This window comes from Trichosurus vulpecula, chromosome 9 (genome assembly GCF_011100635.1).
Source record: "Trichosurus vulpecula isolate mTriVul1 chromosome 9, mTriVul1.pri, whole genome shotgun sequence".
NCBI classification, from domain to species: Eukaryota; Metazoa; Chordata; class Mammalia; order Diprotodontia; family Phalangeridae; genus Trichosurus; species Trichosurus vulpecula.
In genome coordinates this window covers 117639415-117662687 of record NC_050581.1, presented here as the reverse complement: position 1 = coordinate 117662687, position 23273 = coordinate 117639415, and the positions used below count along the sequence as shown (strand labels likewise).

The window sequence follows — 23273 nt, the reverse complement described above, 5'->3', positions numbered from 1 at the left end:
ACCACACCAAAGAATTAAAGGTCTGCTGATAAAAAATTTCTTTTTATTTATACTGTCTCCCCTCTGCAAGAAAGCTTTTCAACTCCACTGACCTTTCCACTTTTTAGTAACTCAGTAATAATGCAGCACTAACAGTACACTGTAGTTCACACCGTGATTTGTGATATAGAATCTAGCAAAGAATGGAAAACTGTTCTACACTGTTCTTTCCTATGGGTAATTCTTCAAGATTATAGCTCACTGAACAGATATTTGCATGCAAGGTCCTATGAAACAGGGCTTTTGGGGATAGAAATATATAAAAGGACATTCCCTGGGAAAGTAGTCATCTAGTGGGGGAGAAAAGACCAATACTTTTTGGGTTCAGTGTCATACATACTCTAAACCAAGAATTTCAGAAAGAAGCCTTCCTAGCAAAAACTGCTTCTGGAAGGACAGGCAGAAATTCTGAGAGATTTACGGTTGGGAAAGAAAAGGTCTTTCAAAATAGGAAAGGGGCATGAAAAAAGGCATAAAAGATGGAAGGCACAAGGTGCATTTAGGGAATAGAAAGTAAAGCGAAACCAAAAAAGATATGGGTACACTGGGGCTAGACAGAGTATCCTGAATGCCAGGTTATAAAGTACAAAGAGCTGCTTAAAGTTTTTGATCAGTAAGAAAGGCATGATTAAAGCAGTACTTTAGAAAGGTTTATCTAACAACAGCTTGTAGGAAGAACTGGATCAATCAATAAAAAAGCATTTATTAAGCACCTCTAAGCACTGGAGGTACAGAGACGAAAAAGAAGTTGCTCCTGCCCTCAAGGAGCTTACATTCTACCAGGGAAACAACATATACACATATAAGTATATAAAGAATATATTAAAAATAAGTACAAAAAGGCAGAAAAGCTGAGCTGATAAGGAAAAACCTAAAGTAGGAGAAAGTATCTGAGGTGAGTTTCAGGAGAAACTACGGTTTTTAAAATTTTTAATTTTTTTCAAGTAACATAAATCTATTTTCTCTCTTTCCCAACTTCCTTCCTCCCTCCTCCCTCCAAGAAAAAAAAGAAAAACAAAATCCTTATAACAAATATGCATAGGTAAGCAAAACAAATTTCCACACTGGCTATGCCTAAAAAAAATGTGTCAATCTTCATTGCACCCTAAGTCTATCACCTCTATGTTAGGAAGTAGGTAGCATGGGAAACCAGAGTTCTAAGAGATGGATTAGGGAGAAATCTGAAGGCTAGGAGACTAGGAAACTTCTTGAGGATAGAGATCTCTAAAAACTTTTTTTGTATCCCTCAAAGCTTCTAGTTTCTATGTTAGGCACAAGCAGTCAAATATTTGCTGATTTGACTAACTGGTTTCCAGGAGAGTCCACTTCTGGGTCATAAGTCTTTCCAAGACATTAAGAACTGCAAGAGTTTGCACAGTATGAAACCCAAAGTCACCACATCTCAATAAGGGATCAGTAGCTTATCCCAGCTAAATTTCCTTAAATATCCTTAGCAGATTGGCTACCAGATGGTTAATTTTGTTCAGGCAGAGCAACTCATTAAGACCAGCCACAAAGCTATGCTTGGCAGAGCTGCAGTTTATAACAGTAGAGTACATATTTACATCAATGAAATAATGGATTCTGACAAATTATACCTCCTTTAACTAATGCTGAAATACCATGGAACTGCTACTTGTAACACGAAGTAAAATGCAGTCATAAAGAATGAATACATTTTACTACTTTTATAATTAGAGATACTGCCAATCAAGTCCTTTTTTGGTAGCTATTCACTCTCAAAACTGAAAAATAAATTTTACTTTGGTCACAGAATTCACAGATTATGAACTAAAAGGGACCCTAGTCCAAGTTCCTCATTTTAAAGATGAGGAACTGAGACCCAGGTAATAAGTAGGCAAGACAAGATACTCTTAATCCAAATGCAACAACATTTTTTCCAAGTTCCCTCCAATTGAGCCAAATCTGTTGATGCAAAGAAAATAAGCATTCTAGGCTCCTGGTGATTTCTTTGGGTTAGTTTTCCCAAATGCCAGCAAAATGGTACTACATAAACAGCATGTCCTCAAGTCAACAAATGCCCATTTGAAGCATCCTAAGAAAGGCAGAATTCCTGGACGATATCTCCCACACATACCCCCTTTATTCTTTTTTTAAATTACTAAGCAAATTGCATTCAATAACTCCAAATAGAAATTCTTGTACTTACTTTTTAACATGAGGGTCGTCTTTGATGTTCTGCGAGAACCTATCTTGAGAGAAGGTGAGATGCTGCCCTGCATGTCATTCCACCCTGCTTTCCTTCATTCTCATCTCTTCCCTACAACCTTCTCCTGTCATAGATGCCTTTGAGAATGAGGTAAGTTTTTCTTTCTCAAATCTTTCCTGGTGGAGTAAAGGGGACTAAGGGTCTGGATGTGAAAAAGCTTTTCTACATTAAACAAAGGCAGTTGGTTTACCAACAAATTACTCATTAAGTAAATTAGCTATGTAGCCAAAGGCAACCAAATATTTCATTACTACAAGTACTACTACAATTCAGGTCAGGATTTACGAGAGAGAGAAACAGGAATGTCTACACCCCACTTCTTTACCTAAAATTACATTTTACTTGTTCTCCATCCTCCCACCCCCTTTTGTCCTTTGTGGTAAAGAGAAAAAACAGTCCAGGAGAAAATGGAGATGAGGGGACAGACAGTATAATGAACTTGCTCGTGATTCATTCTAAATAACAGTAATAATCATAACAAAAGCTAACACTTATAAAGCATTTACTACGTGCTATACTACACTGTGCTAAGTGCTTTACGATTATAATCTCATTCCTCACAACAATCTTAGGGAAGTAGGTGCTATCATTAGCCCCATTTTACAGATGAGGAAACTGAAGCAGACAGTGTTAAGTGACTTGTGCAGTATCACACAGCTCATAAGTGTCTGAGGCTGGATTTGAACTCAGGTCTTTCCGCCTCCAGACCCAGAGCTCTATTATGCCACCTAACTGCCCATTTTGAAGCTTTGGAAACAGGAAAGCAAAACTATTCCACAAACAATAGGAGACCAAGTCCATGTGGTTCCTAAGAGAGGAACAGAACAAAAATGATAAAAATTTCAAAGAGCCCCTTTAAGATAATTTGAAAGCTGGAAACAAAATATACATCCAACAATTAGGGAATGGCAGAACATATATGAGTTTTACTATAATATATGATTATAAATGTGACAAATTCAGAAAAACATGGAACACTTGCATAAAAATGATGGAGACTGAAAAAAAGCAAAGACAAGATAAACAACGTATACAATGGCCTATAACAATGTGCTACAAGCCAAAAGAGAGACGCAACAAAAATGGTCAAATTTAGCATCAAACTATGAAAGGTAAAGACATGGCTACCTCCTTGCCGGGGAAATACAGAGGGAGGGAGAAGGAGAGAAAGAGGGAAAGAGAGGGGGAGAGGGGAGAGAGAGGGAAGGAGAGAGAAAAATGTTTATTGTATCGAAACAAAATACAGTAATAACATTTTCAAAAACGAATGTTGTATTCCTAGTCTTTTGTACAACTGGTAAACATAGGAGTATCTCAGGATTCAAATTTGCAATTAAGTAAAAATATCTTCTCTGGAAAGCAGTGAATACGCCAAGTACAGAGCCATGGATACGGTGGACACTCAAGAGTTGTTCATGATGATGACCTTTTGAAGCTGGCAAGAGAAGGGAAATTCCAGCACCACAGTTGGCCTTGAAGTCTGACCCAACATTTCTGAGCCCCCCCATCCCCCTTCTACAAGGCAGTGCCTGTCCTCACACTTGGGATAAGGGCAGTTTAGACAGGCCCAAAATATGGTAAGAAGGAACCACTTCTGAATGGAAGAAATTTAACCTCTACCTGGAAAACACCTGTAATCCTCTGCCAAGTCAGTAGTTCACTCCTAAGAAGGGACAATCTGTGACTTCCTAGACACCTGAATATGAAACTTACATCTAGAATCAGCTAATCCAGGCAACAGGGAAAATTCACTGAGAAGACCTGACCAGTCCCTCCTTAAAACGCTCATTCTTCAAGCTAGTCAGAGAAAGGAGCTATATATATAAAAAGTGGTATATGTTAAGACCTCTCATCACTTCACAGAGCAGAAGAAGGAGAACAAAAACCAGACGGCTCTGAACACAGGTTCACTGCCCATTCCCAGGTTATTCTGCTGACATTCAGAATGTTAGATTTTGTCTTTCAAAATTGTGGTCAGAAGTAACCATAGTTGTAATTGGTCTACAAGAGTAAAAATGTTTAGTGGAAAGGAAAAGAAGGGAATTGTGAGAGATTTTCCCAACTACAGTAGACTTGAAAACAAATCTTATGAAGAAAACATGGCAAGACAAGATTGTCTAGAGAACAATTTTTCCATTTCACCACAATTTAGTCAGAAATTACCATGGAAACGAGTTCTTGTAAAATTTGCTACATGTCTTATTAGGTAGCAAAACTCATGCTAAAAAAGAGAAACTAAATGACATTTTTAATTTACGTTTTAGGTTCTGTTTTGTATTTATCTCAGATTCTGGGTCTATGAACCGAGACTGCAGCTCAGTTCAGATCTAAGAAGATAATTTAAGTAAAATGTATATTGGAATGCAAAAGAAGCAGCGGAGTAATTCAAATTCTGGCTCTGCCACTAACAACTTGTGTGAACTTGAGGAAGATACTGCACGATTCCATAAACATTCAAGTAAGCATGTACTCAATATGAGGCTGAAAAAGCAAAGGTAGTCCCTACTCTCAAAGGCCTTATACTCTACATGCATACAAGTATGGAAATAGAAGTTAAACTGGGGGGAATAGGAAAAGTTTCACATAGGTAGTAGTAGCTCCCAAAACTGAGCCTTGAAGGAAGAGGCTTGGGGTCCTAAAAGGTGAAGATGACAAAGGAGCACATTCTAGGCATCGGGGAACGCCTTACCTAATTAATGCATGGAGATGGAATGCCTGGTTTGGGAAATATTGACAAACTTTGTGAAGCGAAGTAATATGAAATGAGTCTTGAAAGGCAGGCAGAAGCCAGATTATGGAGGGCATTAAACTGCAAATTTTATTTTATCCTAGATGCAATATGTAGCTATTGAAGATTTCTCAAAGGAGAGAAACCTGGTCAGACCTATGTCTTAGGAATATTATTTTAGCAACTGGGTGAAGGGTTGACTGAAGAGAGAAGAAACTGGAAGGACTTGTTTGAAAGCTATTCCAATAATTAAGGCAAGAGGTGATGAGAGTCTGAAATGCAAGATATTGTGAATGTAGAATCCAAAAAATTAGACAAATGATTAGATATTGGGGGGGGGGGCGGAGTGTCAAAAATAGTGGTAAAGCAGAGGTCTGAGTCAAAAAACGACTCTAAGAGTGTGAACTTGGATAACTAGAAGAATGGCAATATAATTTGTGGTTGGAATAAGGGAGAAAAAAGTGTTAGATGGCCTCTATATTCTTAGTAAGTAAAAGGTGAGGTCCTCTACTGGGAGGAAGGGGCAGAAGATATCAACGGGCACTTAGGAGAGAAGAGAGAGTTTGGAATAGAAGCTGTGGATATAGAGAATCAATCAGGGAATGACAAAAAGATAGCTATGCAGCAGCAAGGGCCCAATTGAGGTAAGAAGATATAAATTTGTAATAGACCCGGTAGATTTGGTTATATGACTTTCTCCAGCAGCTTTTAGGAGCACATGACTAAGAGAGAAGGTAGATGGTGGCAAAGTTGACATCGGGCAAGGTATGGCTGGTAACAGGACAAAGGAACAGGTGATACCAGGGCAGAAGATTGAGTATACTTGAACAACGGTAAGATCAAGACTGTGAATGGCAGGGATAACAGGCTGTTAGATCAAGGAGGGGATAGATGGACAGAAAGTCCCAATACAGGGGCAGCTCAGTGGCACAGTGAGTAGAGCACCGGCCCTGGAGTCAGGAGGACCTGAGTTCAAATCTGGCCTCAGATACTCGACACACTAGCTGTGTGACCTTGGGCAAGTCACTTAAACCCAAATGCCCTGCCTTCCCCCTCTAAAAAAAAAAAAGATAAAAAAGAAAGTCCCAATACAAAAAAAAGGTTCAAAAGCAGTAAAAGAGAGGGAGAGATAGGAAGATGTTAGGATCAGAGAAGAATTTCAGATTTCAAGATCATGGCAATAACAGAGTTATGGGTAAGAGGTAGATCTAAGAATACAACCATTCCTGGGGGTGGCTAAGACAGAAAATATAGATGAAAAAATAGGAAGTCAGAATAGTTGTGGGGACATCAACATTTATGTCCCTCAGTATGAAGGGGTTGATACTGAGAAGAAAACTTTGCCAGGTACTAAAGTCCTTAAGAAAAAAGGGAAAATGTTCCGGGAGGCCAGTAGATGATTAGGCAATACAAACAAGAATTTGTATTGGTCAATATAAACAGAAGAAACAACTCTCACGGTAAGAGAGAGACTGCTGACTGACAGAGGTAAAGGAACAGTTTAGAAATGGTTATAGGAAATAAGAAGCACGCTGGTATTTGTTCAGCATGATGAGGCAAGGAGCCCCTAGGACTAGAGAAGGTAATCAGGAATGAAATGTCTTCTGGAGGAAACTAAGCATCCATTATTGCCAAAAAAAAAAAAAAAAATGGAAATGGTGAAGTGAAGAAGCCCTCAGTTTCTTCATCTGTCAAATGAGAGGGGTGGGCTGGATGACCTCTAACATTTCTCCCAACTCTACTACAGAAATCCATAGCAATTTGCTCTTGTGTGCTATAATTTAGAGAAGAGTATTAAAGAGATATTAACTCTTCATTATTCCTCAACCTAAGGACTTCATTGTTTCTAAATAAAAGCCAAACGCTACAATCTGGTATTTAAGGACTTCCAAATCTGATCTCGATTTAAGCAGCATCTCATTTTTTCTAAATCCATTACCCACGCGCCCCCCCCCACCCCCCCGGATCCCTTACAAAGAGCACACCCTTTCTCTCCGATGTGTTTTTGTTCAAGCTGCTCTCTTCACCTGATTTTCTCAGCCTATCTTTCTTCTGGGGATTCAGCTCAAACTCCAACTCCTCCACGAGGCTTGCTAGACTACTCCTAGTGATCTCACAGTGATCTTGCCCTTACATGGAATCTTATAATTGCCTTGAACTATTCTCTGGTTTTCATGTAAACACATCTTCCCAACTCAATCATAAGCAAGGTGAGGACAAGAACTGTGTCTTCTTTCATATTCCTTGGAACACTGTTAGCAGTGCAGAGGACACACAACTGAAATTAAATATTCCTTGAATGAAAGCTGGGATATTTCTGAATTAAATGCCCTATGCTCCACAAAATGCTTTTATTGCAACACATGCCCTTCAGAAGGAGGCCTTCCATTTATGCATGCATAGACTTCAAGAGTGAAAATACATTCAGGGCCGCACTGGATAACTTTGAAATTTCTTCATGAGTAATTACTGCACACTTGAGATAAATGTCAGAGCTATCAGTTAGCCCTTATTGAAAGGGCCTTCCTGTTCTCATAAACAGTATACACTACTGACAATATGAAAACTACATTTATGAAAGAATTAGAATACTCTGTGTAATAAAACTCAATGACTAAATTTTCTTTAGAGCCTCCTATCTGAGCACACAACAGATTGTTTCTTCCCTCCCTAAACGTACTACTTCACATACCAATACCGGCTAAGGACTATGCCCTTAAAAAAACTCTTAATATACAATGATGAAATAGTTCACTGACATTGATCTTTAATTCCAAACATACTGTGAAAGATAAGCATATTAAAGAGAAGATTCATGGGTCCACACAAACATGAACACACACATGGAGAGCTTAAAAAAGGTCCATTAAATACTCACTATTAGGCCAAATTTCTTAATAGCCAGTCTCCCTGGGAGCAACAGGCTTCAACAACCTTTATCTCTCAAATCCATCACTTCAAACTATGATCCCTGGTCCTTTCTCCTTCAGAAAGCTGATTTTGCACAGTCCTCCTGACTCTTTCTAAAGATGCCTCTGGATTGGAAGAAGACACTTTACTCAAGGTAAGGCCCCTCATACCTAAGCTCACCAATAAGCACAGACAGAAGATGAATGATATTTATGACTGCCTTCCTGGTATAAGAACTGATCTGAGAGTGGGTACTTAACAAGCCAAAGAAGGTATCTTTTCCCTCCTTGAACACCAAGTCTATTTCTCTTTTTACTTTATTTCTTTCTTCCATGTATTTCTAGTCTTCACTCTTCTGTTCTCCCTTTCTCAAGATTCAATTCCTCTTCTTTTGCTGACCCACCTCCCACTCCTCATCTTTAAACAAAGGGGACAGGACACTAGATTTCTGCAATCTAAGACTTGGAATGATGGATCAAAGAGGGCAGGGAACCCACCAAGTTCACCAGGTGTCAGTGATGCCAGGACAGGTTTACCCTGGTATAATGGAAAACAACACTGGATTTGAAAGTCTGGGAAGGTGGGTTCAAATCCTAGCTCTGCCACGAACTACCTGCATAACCTGGATGATTAGACTAGGGGATTAGTAAGGTTTCTCCTAATGATAAATCTGGGATCTATGTGACTCAATGATTTTAACTGATTTTAACTGTTCAGATCTCCAATTACTCTGGTAACCAGAAAGGCAGTAGAGCAAACACAGGTCAAAGGACCTGCGTCTGCATCCCATTTCCCATGGTTACAATCTGTGTAATCTTGGAAAAGTCACCTAACCTCCCTCAGAGTTCATTTTTGTCATTTGTAAAAGGAGGAGCTTGGACCAGATGGCATCCTGAGGTTCCTTCCAGTTCTACATCAGACTAACCTAATCTCCAAGCTCCATTCACACCTAAATTTGAACAGCAACCTAGGACATGAGTATGTTAATAACAAAAGCAACTAAATCTTAGCAATCAACTTCAGGGAATCAATGTTGTATCATACATCATAGATTTAGAACTGGAAATGACCTCAGAAGCTATCTAGTCCAATGTCCTCATTTTACAGATGAGGAAACTAAGATCCAAAAGGGTTATGTGACTTGCCCAAGGTAATGTAAGTTAGGGGCAACGGGGTAAGTTTCAATCTCAGGTCTTTTGATAGCAGTATTCTTTCTACTACACCACACAAAAACTTGATGAATGTTTTACTGTGCCCAGAACTTTATGGCAAATACCAAAAAAAGAACAGTTATCTAGTTGGCAACTAAAGCATACGTAAATTCAGCAATAAAACAATAATGCCAAAAATAAAAGTGACAAAGCAACACATGATTAATTTCTAAAAAAAATGTCTAATGACGCTGTATGCTACGATTCTGTAGGAAGAAGATATTGCTTTAAGTTGAAACAGTCAGGAAGGCAAGTGAAGCACCTATTTTGAATAAACTAAGCTACTTTCCCTCTCAAGGGAGCAGGGAAGCCACCCATTGCACCGTACTATGTCAAACTCCAAAGCAAAGGGGGGGAGTGTAATGTTTTATTTGAATTTAGCCAGAAACTGTATCCTGCTTCCTCTCATTATCAGGTGCTTTTATTCCATTTTATGGTTTAAATGTACTTCATTTCCAAAATAAATGCTATCCACATCCAAAGAAATATGAAGTCTGAATGAAGATCGAAGCATACTATTTGCTCTCTTTTTTTGTTTTGTTGTTTTTTCTTTCTCATGGATTCTCCCCCATTCAGTCTAATTCTTCTACAAAAGATGACTAATGTGAAAATATGTTTAATAAGAATGCATATGTAGAGCCTATTATTGGATTGCACGCTGTCTTGAGGAGGGGGGAGAGGAGGAAGGAGGAAAAAACTTATGGAAGTGAATGCTGAAAACTAAAACAAAATTTATTTTTTTCTAAAGTGCTTCATCACATTTTCATGCCCAGACTGAACCACTAGGCTGATGTGAGTTAGGCCTGAATTGGAACACGATGAAAAAGGGGCTTGAGCTAAACTATGAAGTGGACAGGATTTTAAAAAGCACAGAGAAGACAGCTATTTCCTGTGGGGGATAAAGTACATATAAAGTACCAAAGCACCGACACATGCCAAGTCTGCTTAGGCAAAATGAGATTTACTCTGACCCACGTGGGCTCTCAAGATCTAGGAACGGGGGATTTATAAACTAAGATCAGAAGATTTGAGCACAATCAGCCACTTTTTCTTCCCTTATAGACCTTTATACCATGCCTCATCCTGGCACTAACCTAAAGGTAAAGAGCTGAAATAGCTTTTAATTTGGAGTGGGCAGGGTGAGGGAAGACCATTATTTTTAACAGAAGTACAAACCTCAGATACGAATCCCACAAGTTCTTATTCACCAAGGAGCCCAAAGCTTCCAGGGCAGCTTCTCTGCAACCTATAATCAGAGAGTTGCCTAGAACACTGAGGTTATGTGACTGGCCCAGGATATACCACCCATATACCACCGGTATATGTCAGAGGCAGAACCCATGGCTTCCTGGCTCTTGTACCAGCTCTCTATCCACCACACCAAGTGCCTACAACACACAATGATTTTTCGATTCAATAGTTAGGAATGTTATTCACTGAGAACATGCTTTCAAAAAACTCTGAGTCTCTTCTCTAAATTGAGCATACCAGGAAAATCATGAGATGCCTAAATTACAAAAGTAAAAAAGGCAGGATAAGGAGAGATTCCTTCACTTTCAAAGAACTGCCCACATTTGCAGGGGAGTAGGAAGTTGCAAGCTACTTTCCTAAATTCTCCTAAAGTCCTACGGGTCAGCAAGAGCCTTAAGATATCAACCAAAGTACTAATATGAAACATTTTATACCTTAACATAACTGTTAAGATACTCTGTTAAGGTACTCTAAGATACCAAAAGCAGTATAAGGAGAAGTAGTTTTCTCTTAAGTCTCCTCTAAAGAGTTACTGCTAAGACTGACTTGACAGAAGTAGAAATCTCTCCTAACAATAAATATCAGTCATCATTACAGAAAACAAGTGAGATCGATCATCAGTCTAGTGCTTGTAATTTTTCAGGGCAATGAGAACTATCAAAATTGTTTATTAGTCACTCATAAGTAATGGGGTAGAGAATTTTTGTTGGGATATTTTATAGTAACCGATTCTTAGCTCTTGAGAGTTAACATGACTCACTTTCTGAAACAAATGGCAATACACTGAATTCTTCTAATGCCTTATACATTTCTGATTTGTCTTCTCTACTGCTTTCCTTCTCTAAATTTTAACTAAAATAGCATGGTGAATTGATAAGTGTATTCTCTTATTAAAGCACACCAGGGAATACAAGAAACACATTCCAAAACATGTTTAAACTACATTTAAACCTAGCTTCATCTACTTGTGACAAGAACAAGGAAGCACACAAACACCCTTCATTCAATCTGGAATTTCCTTAATCCTTATGAGAATTTCACCTCAAAAAATTCAGGTTAATTTTACTTTATTTTAAGTAGCCTCCACCCATCCCTTCCCCCTTTCGCATCTTGGAAACATATAACTCCTGAAATCAGTAATTTTGCTCACCTTTAACATAGTGGCCAAATTGGCCATGTGCTCGTTCAGAGTGCCCTCTGACTCCTTGTAGGTCAGGCAGGTAAACTGGTATTCCTCTGGATCAAAGGCATCTGCTCCCTGTTGTTCCACATCATTTGCTACCCCATCATAATAATCCTCTATATCCCCAGGGTCCTCATCCTCTTCCTCATCTTCCTCCTCACAATTTGGGTCATAGTCCTCTTCATTGCTGTCAGATCCCTGGCTATTCATGTCCACAGACATTTTAGTGTCCTGCCAAGTTGCAGATCAGGAAAGCAGTTGCTGTTTTGCCCCCTCCCCCCAACTTTAGTTCTGTCTCAAATGCATTAGGTACTTCTGTCTTCTAAGAGAGGAAAATGAAAAGAAAAAAGAAAAAAAAATCATTAACTTTTTTCACAAAGAATTATAGCAGAAACAGCTTTCATTATCCCCAAGACAACAATGTTACTGTCATCTCTCTAGGAAGCTATCTTTGGTATCAGAAGACTCTGGCTCAGCTCAATAAATATTTATTGAAATGAAAACTCTGAAACCAAAAAACTGTGAACATGTCCTCTGACTGCAGGAGAAGCGTTAATGCCTGGCAGTAAGAATTTAACTAGTTCTATGTCACACTTCCAACAAAATGCTATTTTTCCAGATTAATGAAGGCTGGTACATTTCATGGCATGGGAGGTATGAATAACAGGATTTCGTCAATTTAAAATTAAGGGCAAAGCATGGGAAAACAAAATGGTCTAAAAAAAAATCTTAAAAAGACAAATTCTCATAGAATGTCCCTACTCCCAAGGGCTACCAAATGACTACGACAGATGACCCATAGGTACAAAAGAGGGGCCTATCCTTCACAATAGGATGCCCACAAAGACAGCAAATTAGGGGCAGCCAAATATTCTCCCCATACCCATTATGGCTGCCTCCTCATGTAGGATTAATACAGGTGGCATTTTAAGGATCAGAATTCCTGCCCATTACTACATCCAAAAAAAGAGAAAGCACTGGCTTTTTAATAACACATTAGGACATTATCTGTGAGGATAAATGAAAATTATAGGTCTCTAATGAGCATCTTCCACCATCAAGGGCAAAATGACTAGAGTAAGAGTTCCTCCCTCATTTTCCCTTAAAGTCTTTAATGGGCTGTCAGGCAAAACGCATAGATAATCCATTACTTGTATATTCAGCCCCTGAACAACTGAGTTAGTTATGTGAGAGAGGGAGGACACCGAATATAATTATGCTGCTTTCATATTTCAAAGGGTGTAAAGCAAAACAGTAGATTCCAAAAAAAATATCAAACTTTCACACTTCTCATAGAACTGAATGCTATGTGTAATTATAGATGAAAGAAAGTGACTACTGAGCTAGAAAAAACAAAAAGTTGTAAGTATGGCAAATAATCTAATTTTAAAATCTCTGCTGGCAGAGTCCAACAAATCTTCAATGATTTGAAGATCTGCAAATGTTCTATTGTTAGCGATCATCTGAATAAGAAAATCATCGCACTCAAATGAACAATTACCTAATGCCTCTAACTGACATAGTTAGCAGCCTAAAACCCAAGCTTTCCTATTTCACAGCACTAGAAGGAATTTATGAACTCTCAACTGGTCTAGACACAGTATCACAAAGAACATCCATTTAATGGCAGGGATAAGGACTAGACCTGGGATTTCATTAGAAAATGCTCTATGACTTCACCTAGTTCTCCCCCTTTCCAGTGACTTACCTTGGGAATTGTGAGCCTGTTCCCCATCCCAGACCTGTGATTTCATTTACATCATAATCTCCTGGTAAGAAAACTTCCTTTCTCAATGCAGGTCAGCACATTCTCTGCAACTTACAGTCTTAGAGAGTTGCCTAGAGCACCGAGATATTAAGTAACTTGCTCAGGATCACACAGCCCAAGGCAACACTTGAACATCAGACCATTCTAGATTCAAGGCCTACTATCCAATACTCCATGCTGCACCTCATTTTCATAGAAAGGCTATTTTATCAAACATATAAAATGATGGAAAATGAATTTCTAACAATTTCAAATACAGTTTGCCTAAAAGATTATGGACTGACACTTCGAATACAGGTTGTCCCAAAAGTCTTAGTGCCATTTAAAACTATTAAAGCTTTAATAGCACTAAAGCTTTAATGACACTAAGACTTTTGGGACAACCTATATGATACAAATTTTTTAGCTGAGTTTGCTATGCACAGCTTTAAGGCTTAGAAAATCATAGTAACTATGCTGTTTTTACATTTGATTTTTAATAGACCTGTGACAAAAGGGTAGGACAAGTTACTAATAGTCATTACAATTAAGCATCATGGTAAATAAAATAAAAAGCAAGTACCAGTTTCTTGAAGATCTGTCAAGTAGATGTCACCCAAACACTCTATATCGCATGATTTCCATCTAAAATCAGAAGAGAAGATTACATCAATACAATTTTTTGAAAGGCACCAACATACTGATGTTTAATTCAAGACGAAAAGAGTCATCTAAAAGGGGGCCAGGAGAGACCATACATTGTGAATGTTAATCTTCTCCTGGATACTCTCTCAATAGGCTTTCATGACACTGCTCTACACTGCTCTCTCCTGGTACTTCGCCTACCTGTCTAACTATTCCTCAGTTTCCTTTGTTGGATCTTCCTACAGGTCATGCCCCCAAAGGCCTGTCCTGGGTCCTTTTCTCTTCTGCCTCTACACCACAGGTTCTTAACTTGAGGTCCATGGACACTCAAAGAGTCCATAGAAAGATTTCAGAGGGTCCATGAACTTGGATGGGAAAAAATTAGATCTTTATTCAATAAAATTAGTTTCCTTTATTAGTTTTCTATGTATTTTATTTTATGCATTTAGAAACATCATTCTAAGAAAGGGCTCAGACTGCCAAAGGGTCCACGACACAAAAAAGGTTAAGGAGCCCTGCTTTTTAACATCTTGCTTGTTAATCTCAACAGGAATCACTTGTTCAATTCTCTTCTTTATGCAAGTAATTTTCAGATTTATTTATCCAGCCTTAGCATCTCTAGGGAGCTCTAAGTTTCACATTTCCAACTGCCCATTGGACACCTCAAATCTCAAGCTATTGAAAACTGAACTGATTATCTTCCCTCTCTCCTCTGCCATCCTTCCCAAATGTTTCCCTCTTCTTAACTCCCCTTCTACTGTGGAGGGCACCACATTCTCTCAAGTTAACAAGATCCAAGACTTAAGCGTCCTCGACTCTTCATTGTCACTCATGCACATACCCTGTCACCAAGTCTTGTTATTTCTACCTTCACAACATCCTTCTTGTACATGTTCTTTCTGTTCACACAGCCACCCTTCTGGTACAGGCCCTCATCACTTTACACCTGGACTACTGCAAGAGTCTGCTAGTTTGTCTGCCTGCTTTAAGTCTCTCCCCACTCAAATCCATCTCTCAACTCAGCTTCCGGTAATTTTCCCAAAGCACAGGTCTGACTATGTCCCCTCTCTACTCAAACTCCAGTGGCTCCCTATCACCTCTAGAATCAAATATAAAATCATCTGGCTTTTAAAGTCCCTCATAACCTCGCTGATTCCTATCTTTCCAGTCTTATTTCACTCTCCTCCTCATACTCCCTCTATGATCCAACAACACTGGACTTCTTATTGTTCCTCACACATGATATTCTACCTCCTGACTCCATGCCTTTTCACCGGCTGTCCATGGTGATTGGAATGCTCTCCTTCACTCTCTCTAACATCTGACTTCCTTTGAGACTTTGCTCAAATCCCACCTTCTTCTTCTTTTTTTTTTTTTGGTTTCTTGGCAGGGCAATTGGGGTTAAGTGACTTGCCCAAGGTCAAACAGCTAGTACATGTGTCAAGTGTCTGAGGCCGGATTTGAACTCAGGTCCTCCTGACTCCAGAGCTGGTGCTCTACTTACTGCACCACCTAGCTACCCCTACAAATCCCACCTTCTAAAAAAGACCCTTCTTGGTCCTGCTAGATAACTGACTATTTATACTGTATGTTAACTAGTATGTATGCAGGTTTGAGTATGTTCTCTTCCCCCATTAGAATGTGAACTCCTGGGGCACCTAGGTGGCTCAGTGAGTAGAGCACTGGTCCTGGAGTCAGGAGGACCTGAGTTCAAATCCGGCCTCAGACACCTGACACATGTACTAGCTGTGTGACTTTGGGCAAGTCATTTAACCCCAATTGCCCTACCAAAAAAAAATGTGAACTCCTTGAGGGAATGTAACATTTTCACCCTTCTTTGTGAAAACAAAGTACTCAGTAATAAGCAAATCTAGTACTTTACTAGTAAAATGCTTGTTGACTAAGTCACTAATTTCTGAAGATAGTGACTAATAATGATTCTTTGCATTGGAACTAGACCTATGATTTCACTGACTGGAGTGCTCCCAATGTGGAACTTTTTATAGCAATGCAGGTCAGTGCCTTCTCTGCAACTTATAGTCTCAAAGAGTTGCCTAGATTACTGTAAAGTTAAGTGACTCACTCAGGGTCACAAAGTCACAATGTGTCTGAGGCAAAACTTGAATCAAAATCTTCCTTGCAGTCTCAGAAGCCAGCTGTCTTACTCACTTTGCCACATGACCTCTCAATGGTTCCATGGCTTACTCAAAAAAACAAGATGGAAAAGTAAACTAGGGAAAACAACTGCCCAATACTCAATACTGCCCAATTTCCTTTTCCTACTAACATTGTTCAAACTTCTAAAACTAGTCACTAACTCAAACAATCCCTCTGAGGATGAGACCAAATTATGTAACAAGACATTAACTTTTTCAGATCAAGTTGTGACTTAAAACAGAGGCTCTCACTGAAAAAATGACTCCTTCTGTCATAGCCCAAAACTTTCAGTATGTTGCTATAACTGAAGAATTTAAGCTTCTACTCCTATAAAATTTTACTTTAAAATACGAAGCATTCTACAAGAGAATCTTTCTACAAGATTTTTCATTTGGGGCAGCAATATACTATCTATAAGGCACACCTATGCCCACTCCTCTGTGTCATATTACTACCATTCCCAGTTAGAGAGAATCTAAACCTTTTGCAGACAAACCAACTGGGACCTCATAATTACACTTCATGTGATCCAATTAAATCAAACAAGCATTGATTATCCAAGGAAAAAAAATATTTCTACCAGCTTGACTTTCATAGCTTCCTTGTAAAAAAAAAACACTTCAAAGAGAAAGAAGCAAATCTGAACCAAAGGAAAACCAAGATTGAAGTCCTAACAATGGCCTGAGAGGTCATATTTTCAAACAGCAGAAAACAAATTCTATTACAACTTTCCCTTTGGCACTTTTACTAAGAAATTGATGGAACATGATATAAAAATTAATGGTGCTGCTTCCCCCAAAACTATGCAGTAAAGGAAGATTTACCTCTCCAAAAACTCCGACTATCCCTTCTCCCCAATACCAAGGGACAGGAAGGAATTTTCAAGGTTTTTCTCTTTTTAATTTTTTTTGGCTTTTTTTGTTCTGAATTTAACCAATATCAATAATCAAATGCTTCCACATACAAATAGAATATCACAAGGATAGTATAAGAAATCACCAATCTATTATATATTGATTGTTTTTTAAAGTATATAATAAATTCAACACATTAGTCTCAAAACTGGCCTGCTTTTCTGGATCCACCTCTAAATTTCACAAAAGAATCCTTTAAGAGACATAAACCCATAGCTGGCATGTCCCAAATTTGAATGTTCTTCCTCTGAATCAAATACAGAAGATTCTAGATAGACTTCTAAATCACTCAAGTACTGCAAAAAAAGAAAAGAAAAAAGTGCGCCAGCTAGGTGGCACCATAGAGTCCTGCCCTGGAGTCAAGAGGACCTGAGTTCAAACCTCAGTTCAGACACTTGACACACTTACTAGCTGTGTGACCTTGGGCAAGTCACTTATCCCCAATTGCCCCTGCCTTCCCCCCTAAAAAAAAGGAGAAAGAAAAAGGAAAAAAAGAAAAGGAAAGACTAAGGCATTATAGCTTCAATTTAGAGATTCAAAGAACCTCTAAATATATATATGTATGTATGTATATGAAAAGTTTAGGTTCTCTTACAAGGTCAGTTGTGGCAACAATTTGGCTAGCAGCTGTTTAGAGGGATGAAAGACCAACACAAGCCCAACAAGAACACTGCCAGCACAACTTCTTTTGATCTGCTTTACTATCTTACTTTAATCCAACATACAAATATCATTCACTTAGTTCAGGAGGAAAAGCCAACAACCTGACCTTCAGAGCAAATACAAACAAGTTACAAACATATACAATATAAACAAACCAGATCACAAATCATAGTTACCAAGAAACCATCAACATCTCGGTTGACAAGCCAGGAGGCTCTTAGAGCAGCTGGCCAGGCCAGAGTCCCAGAGTCCCAGAGCCCCATTCCAGGACTCCTCCAAGAGTGAGACTCAAGCAAATAACTCTGTTCTCTCTTTTTATACAGTTTTCAGATGTCATCAAATGTCATCTGAGCAAGCAGAACTTAGGTGCCTACTATTGGCTCTGGTTTTAGCAACTCCCCTTAGGACCCTGGGGGCTTCAGGCCCACATTGGCTTAGCACCTAGTAATTAGGAATTTGGGCCTGGGGTTTAGCACCTAGTTAGACTCAATTAATTTAGCATTCTAAAACAGTAAAAAAAAGTCCCAACCTAATTAATATTACATCGGTCCACATCTATTTCTCTGTTACTGGTTCATCTCAGACTAAAAAGAATTCCAGTTAGTTCTAAGCATGACGTACTGCATTTATATTTAATAGCAGGCCAAAACAGAGGCACATAAAGGGTTTAGGCACTTGACCAGAGAGACAATGTGGTAGTGGGTACAGGGTGGCCCTCAAACCAGGAGGACCTGAATTCAAGTCTTACCTCTGACACAAGCTGGCTGTAGGACCCTACATAAGTACCCATCCTCCTAGTATTCCTAGAGGACAGTTTGGTTCAAGACTATAAGCTGCAGAACAGTTGCTAATCTGCATTGGGAGAATTTGCATTGGTATCTCACCTGAATAACAGAATTTGCAACCTGGAAGGGACCTCGGTAGCCACCTAGTCCACAATATATCTGAAAAATGGTGATACAGCCTTTGCTTGAAGACCTCCAAGGAGAGAAAACCTACCACTTCTTAAAGTAGCCCATTACATTTTCACACAGAACCAACTGATGGGAGGTTTTTCCTGCCACTGAGCCTAATTCTACCTCTTTGCAACTTCCCACAGCACTGCTCCTCATTCTGCCTTTTTGGGTCAAAGAGAACTAGTATAACCCTTCTTCATATGACAGTTTCTCAAGTATTTGAACACAGCTATTATGTCCCCCCCCCCCGCAAGTTTTCTGTAGCCTAAACATTCCCAGTTCCTTCAACTGATCTTCATATGCCATGTACTCCAAACTCTTCACCATCTTGGATGCCCTCCAGTTTGTCAATGTTATCCTTGAATTGTGGTACCCAGAACTGAACACAACGAAATTTGACAAGGACAGAGTACAGTAGAACTATCACTTCCTCATTATTACAAGCCACGCTTTGCTTAATGCAACCTGAGATCACTTTAGCTCTTACAGCTCCTGAATCACACTGATTCATATTGAACTTGCAGTCCACTAAAATCAGATCTTTTTCAAAATAACTACTGTCTAACCCCCATCTAAGGAATTCCACCTTCCTATAATCAATCAGCCTAACATTTTAGCTTGCCAAGATCTTTTCAATATCCCACTATTCAGTGTGTTAGCTCTTTCTCTCAGCTTTGTGTAACCTGAAATGTTGATGACCATTCCATCTTTGCCTGTATTGCAGTCAATAACAAAAATGTTTAACTAGTACAGAGCCAAGCACAGATTCTCGGAGTACTTCACTGGAGCCCTCCTACATGTATAATGCTGAACCATTAACAATTATTTTCAATTGCATTTTCAGGTCTGTATCTCTTTATCTCCACAATAAAAGGTATGAGACACTTTATCAAACTGTTCTAGACTCAAGGTACACTATATTCACAGCATTCATCTACCACTTGAGTTAATCCTGTCAAAAAAGGAAATGAAGTTAATCTCACATGACTAGTTCTTGAGAAAAATGCCTAACATTTACATGGTAGTTTAAGATCTATAAAGCACTTCACAAATATTATCTCATTTGATCCTTACAATCACTCTGGGAGGTAGATGCTATTAATATCCTCATTTTCAGATAAGAAAACGGAGTCTGAGAGAGGTTAAATAACTTTCCCAGGGTCACAAACCTAGTGTCTGAGGGAGAATTCAAACTCAGATCTTCCTCTATACATTGCACCTCCTAGTCACTTCAATGAAGCAATGCTGGTTTTTTGTAATCACCTTCCTTTCTAGATGTTCTCCAAATAGCTCTGCAATAATCCAATAGCTCTTTAATAATCAATTCTATAACTTTCCCCAGAATCAAAGTTTAACTCATTGGCCTTTGGCTTGCAGATTCTGTTTGCTTCCTTTTTTTTTTTTTTAATCAGGCCACTTGTCTTTCTCCTTTTCCACGATCTTTCAACTATCACTGACAGTGACCATGTAATCACATCTACCAGTTCAGTACCACAGGTGACTTGAATTTATCGATGGCAGCTAGGTGGCGGTGGCTGCAGTGAGTCATTTTTCAGTCCTGTCCAATCCTTTGTGACCTGTTAAGGGTTTTCTTGGCAAATATACTGGGAGCAATTTGCCTTCTCCAACTCATTTTACAGATGAGGAAACTGAGGCAAACAGAGTTAAATAACTTGCTCAGGGTCATACAGCTAGTAAGTGCCTGAGGTCAGATCTGTACTCAGGAAGTTCAGGAAGCTGAGTCTTCCTGACTCTAGGCATAGCACTCTATCCACTGTGTCACTAACTCCTTACTTATCTTTGGTATCAACTACACATTAATCATTTTTGTTCTCCCACTTCCAGGGCAAAGGCCATTTTCCTTGGGGTTCACTGACATTACAGAGCCAAACCAAAATACATATGCCAATGAAATAAATGCATGAAGAGCACTATGTGTCAAGCATAGTGCTAAGGGTTGGGGATATAAATACTTTCATTAACGGTTGCCCTTAGGAAATCTAATCATGAAGAAAAAGTATATAGAACAATGGCAACCATGTTTTGGTCTCAGAAATCACAAAAACAGTGAATAGAGTCATAGGGGAGTAAATTAAGAAGGGAAAATACAGGCAAACTATTTGTCAATAAAATTATAGCTGTTTGCTGGTAAACAAGCTCTCTATACTGATGAAATCACAGGTCCAAAATAAAACAAAACATGATTTTCACGTGACCAATTTCACGGTTTATTTGAGGGACCTCAATGATATCTAAACCTATGATATCACAGATCTAGACAGACTCATATAAAAATTTTCATTTTTATAAAAATTTAAGATACATTTTACTTTGCACATATACTGAAAGTACCCTAATTTTCCTTAAGGAACCAGAGAGCACAATAGAAATGCCAAGTACTATTACCAAACAACATTGGTAATAATACATTGAAATTCTGCTGTGTTTCTTTTTTTAGAGACTGGCGCTCTCTATGTAGTTCAGGCTGGAAGGGCAGTGAGTGGCTGTGCCCACACTGATTCCAATACTGATTGGTCACTAAGTTTTATTTGCCTCCATTTTTCATATCTGGGTCAGTTCATCCCTCCTTAGGCATCCTGCTAGTCTGGGGAATGGGAAGATGATATTGATGACAGAATTCTTGTAGACACCAGATTAGTTCTAGCCAAACAGAGGCTGAGAATCCCAGTAGTAAGGATTACAGATATGCACTACCACCAGGCCAATCTCCCAAGGTTTTAATGCACACTAGAAACTTTTCAGCTTCACAAACCTCGTGGGCGAAATTCAAGATATACTGACCCTATTTCCCATAAAGAAATAAAATAAAGACCTGGCAATGCTGAAACACAATGCAACAAAGTTCAGAGACTTAATACCCACTTCTAAATTTCACCACTAAATCTGGCTTTTGAGCCCCTTAAAGGTTCCAAAAAGAAAAAAAAAATGAACCCTGAGAAATGTATGCTTTTTATCTGAAAGGTTAACTAACTTCAATATCTGAAAAAGCTAGTAGTAACTGATCAGTTTTCCAGAGGATATCTATTTCTCTATTTGCCAGAGAAAAGCTGAGTCCAGAAAAAAAAAATTATGATTCAACAACTTAGCTTCCCAACTTGACGCTGATAGAAAAACCAGGTCATTTCCTACCACATGACCAAAACAAACCCACCTGACACATAAAAGTGATAAAAATGAATGTTAATTGGCAACAGAGTTCAAACTATTCCTGCCCAGTGCCCACTGTGGCCATTATCTTTATCTATTTAGTTCATTTTGCAGCTTATTTAACTCACTTTTCAGAACCAAAGTTTCTTCTTTCTGAAAACAATTACAAAGTTGTTTTTTTAAGTCAATCAACAAACATTAAGTGCCTACTATATGCCAAGCACTGTGCAGGATAGCATGTGAATAAATATATATTAAATGGTAATAAGGGTAATGGGAGTGAGTCAGGAGCAGTGAAGAGCAAATGCACATTTCTAAGCACAAAATATCCCTTCAATACCACCACAGGAAGAAACCTGACATTTCACACTAAGGAGATAACAATTTGTCATTTTGTTTCTGGAAAATCTGAGAGCCAGGCCTGTTGCGAGTCACTTTTATTGATGTATGGTTTACAGGCATGGAAATTTATTCAATGGAAAACTCAGCAACGTTTCATAAACAAGGCTTAATTCCGTACAACATTCAGAAGGAAGACACCGACTAGTAATGGCCAATCCAAACCACGATCTCTTAAGACTCTCTAAGGGCACACAAAAAGTGGTGGTTGTTGGGGGAAGGGGGGTGTAGGAGGAGAACGGGCCTAACTTCCCGAAACAAGGGGGAATACCCAAACCCAAGGGCATATCCCCACAAACTTCGAACCGCTTCGCACGTATCAAAGGAAGAGGAGCTGCAGGGGGTAGCCAAGCCAGAGCGCTGGGGAGGAAGGGAAGACCCCCGCCCCCTCCACCGCCTCCGCCCTACCAACGCCCGTGTATGTGTACACACACACACACACACACGCACGCACACGCACTTACACACACTTGCCCCCCTCCCCACCTGGCCAGGGTTAAAGAGTGGACCAAGGGCCAGTCAGCGGCAGTTAACTACCCCAAGAGAGAACGAGCTGGGCCCGGGGCGGCAGAGGCTGGCCCTGGCAGCCTGGCCGGGCCTGGGGGGCACGGAGAGTGGGCGTCATGCTGAGCTGATCGCCGTGGGGTAGGGTCGAGGAGAGGCCCAGGCCTCTGCTGGGGAGAGGTCGGAGAGGGGTCCTAAGATTCAAGGCCGGGCCAGTGAGGCCGCCCTGGCTCCCGTTCTGGCTCCGGCCCGGCTCTGGCTCTGGCTCCGGCTCCGGCTCCCGTCAGGTGTAAACAAGGCCAAGGCCAAGGCCTCGAGCGCCCACCCACGCCTCCTCCCGCACTTACCCGGGCGCCGGGGTCCCCGCGGCCGATGTGCCCCGGGCCGGGCCAGGCCTGGCCGGGGCGGGACCGGGGACTGGGAGGAAGGGACCGGCGGCTCAGTGGACAGTACCGACGCGACTCCCTCGGGCTCCTTCCTCCGGCAAACGCCGCCGACGCCTGAGCCGGAAATGGCCTGTCGCGGTTACGTCACTTCCGGGGCCGGGGTCAGGGTGGCTGAGATTCCA

At 39.9% G+C, this 23273-nt stretch overlaps 1 protein-coding gene across 1 annotated transcript in view; it reads right to left on the bottom strand.

Moving 5' to 3' along the window:
• ARIH2 (ariadne RBR E3 ubiquitin protein ligase 2) overlaps positions 1–23234 on the bottom strand; it is a 65312-nt gene extending 42078 nt beyond the window's left edge. Inside the window, exons 1-3 of the mRNA XM_036737816.1 lie at positions 23053–23234; positions 13883–13944; positions 11520–11874 (exon numbers count right to left, since the gene is read on the bottom strand). Of these exons, the coding sequence (XP_036593711.1) occupies positions 11520–11774 (255 nt within the window). The 5' untranslated portion in view covers positions 11775–11874; positions 13883–13944; positions 23053–23234. The remainder of the gene's footprint in view (positions 1–11519; positions 11875–13882; positions 13945–23052) is intronic.
• Positions 23235–23273: the final 39 nt, after the last annotated feature.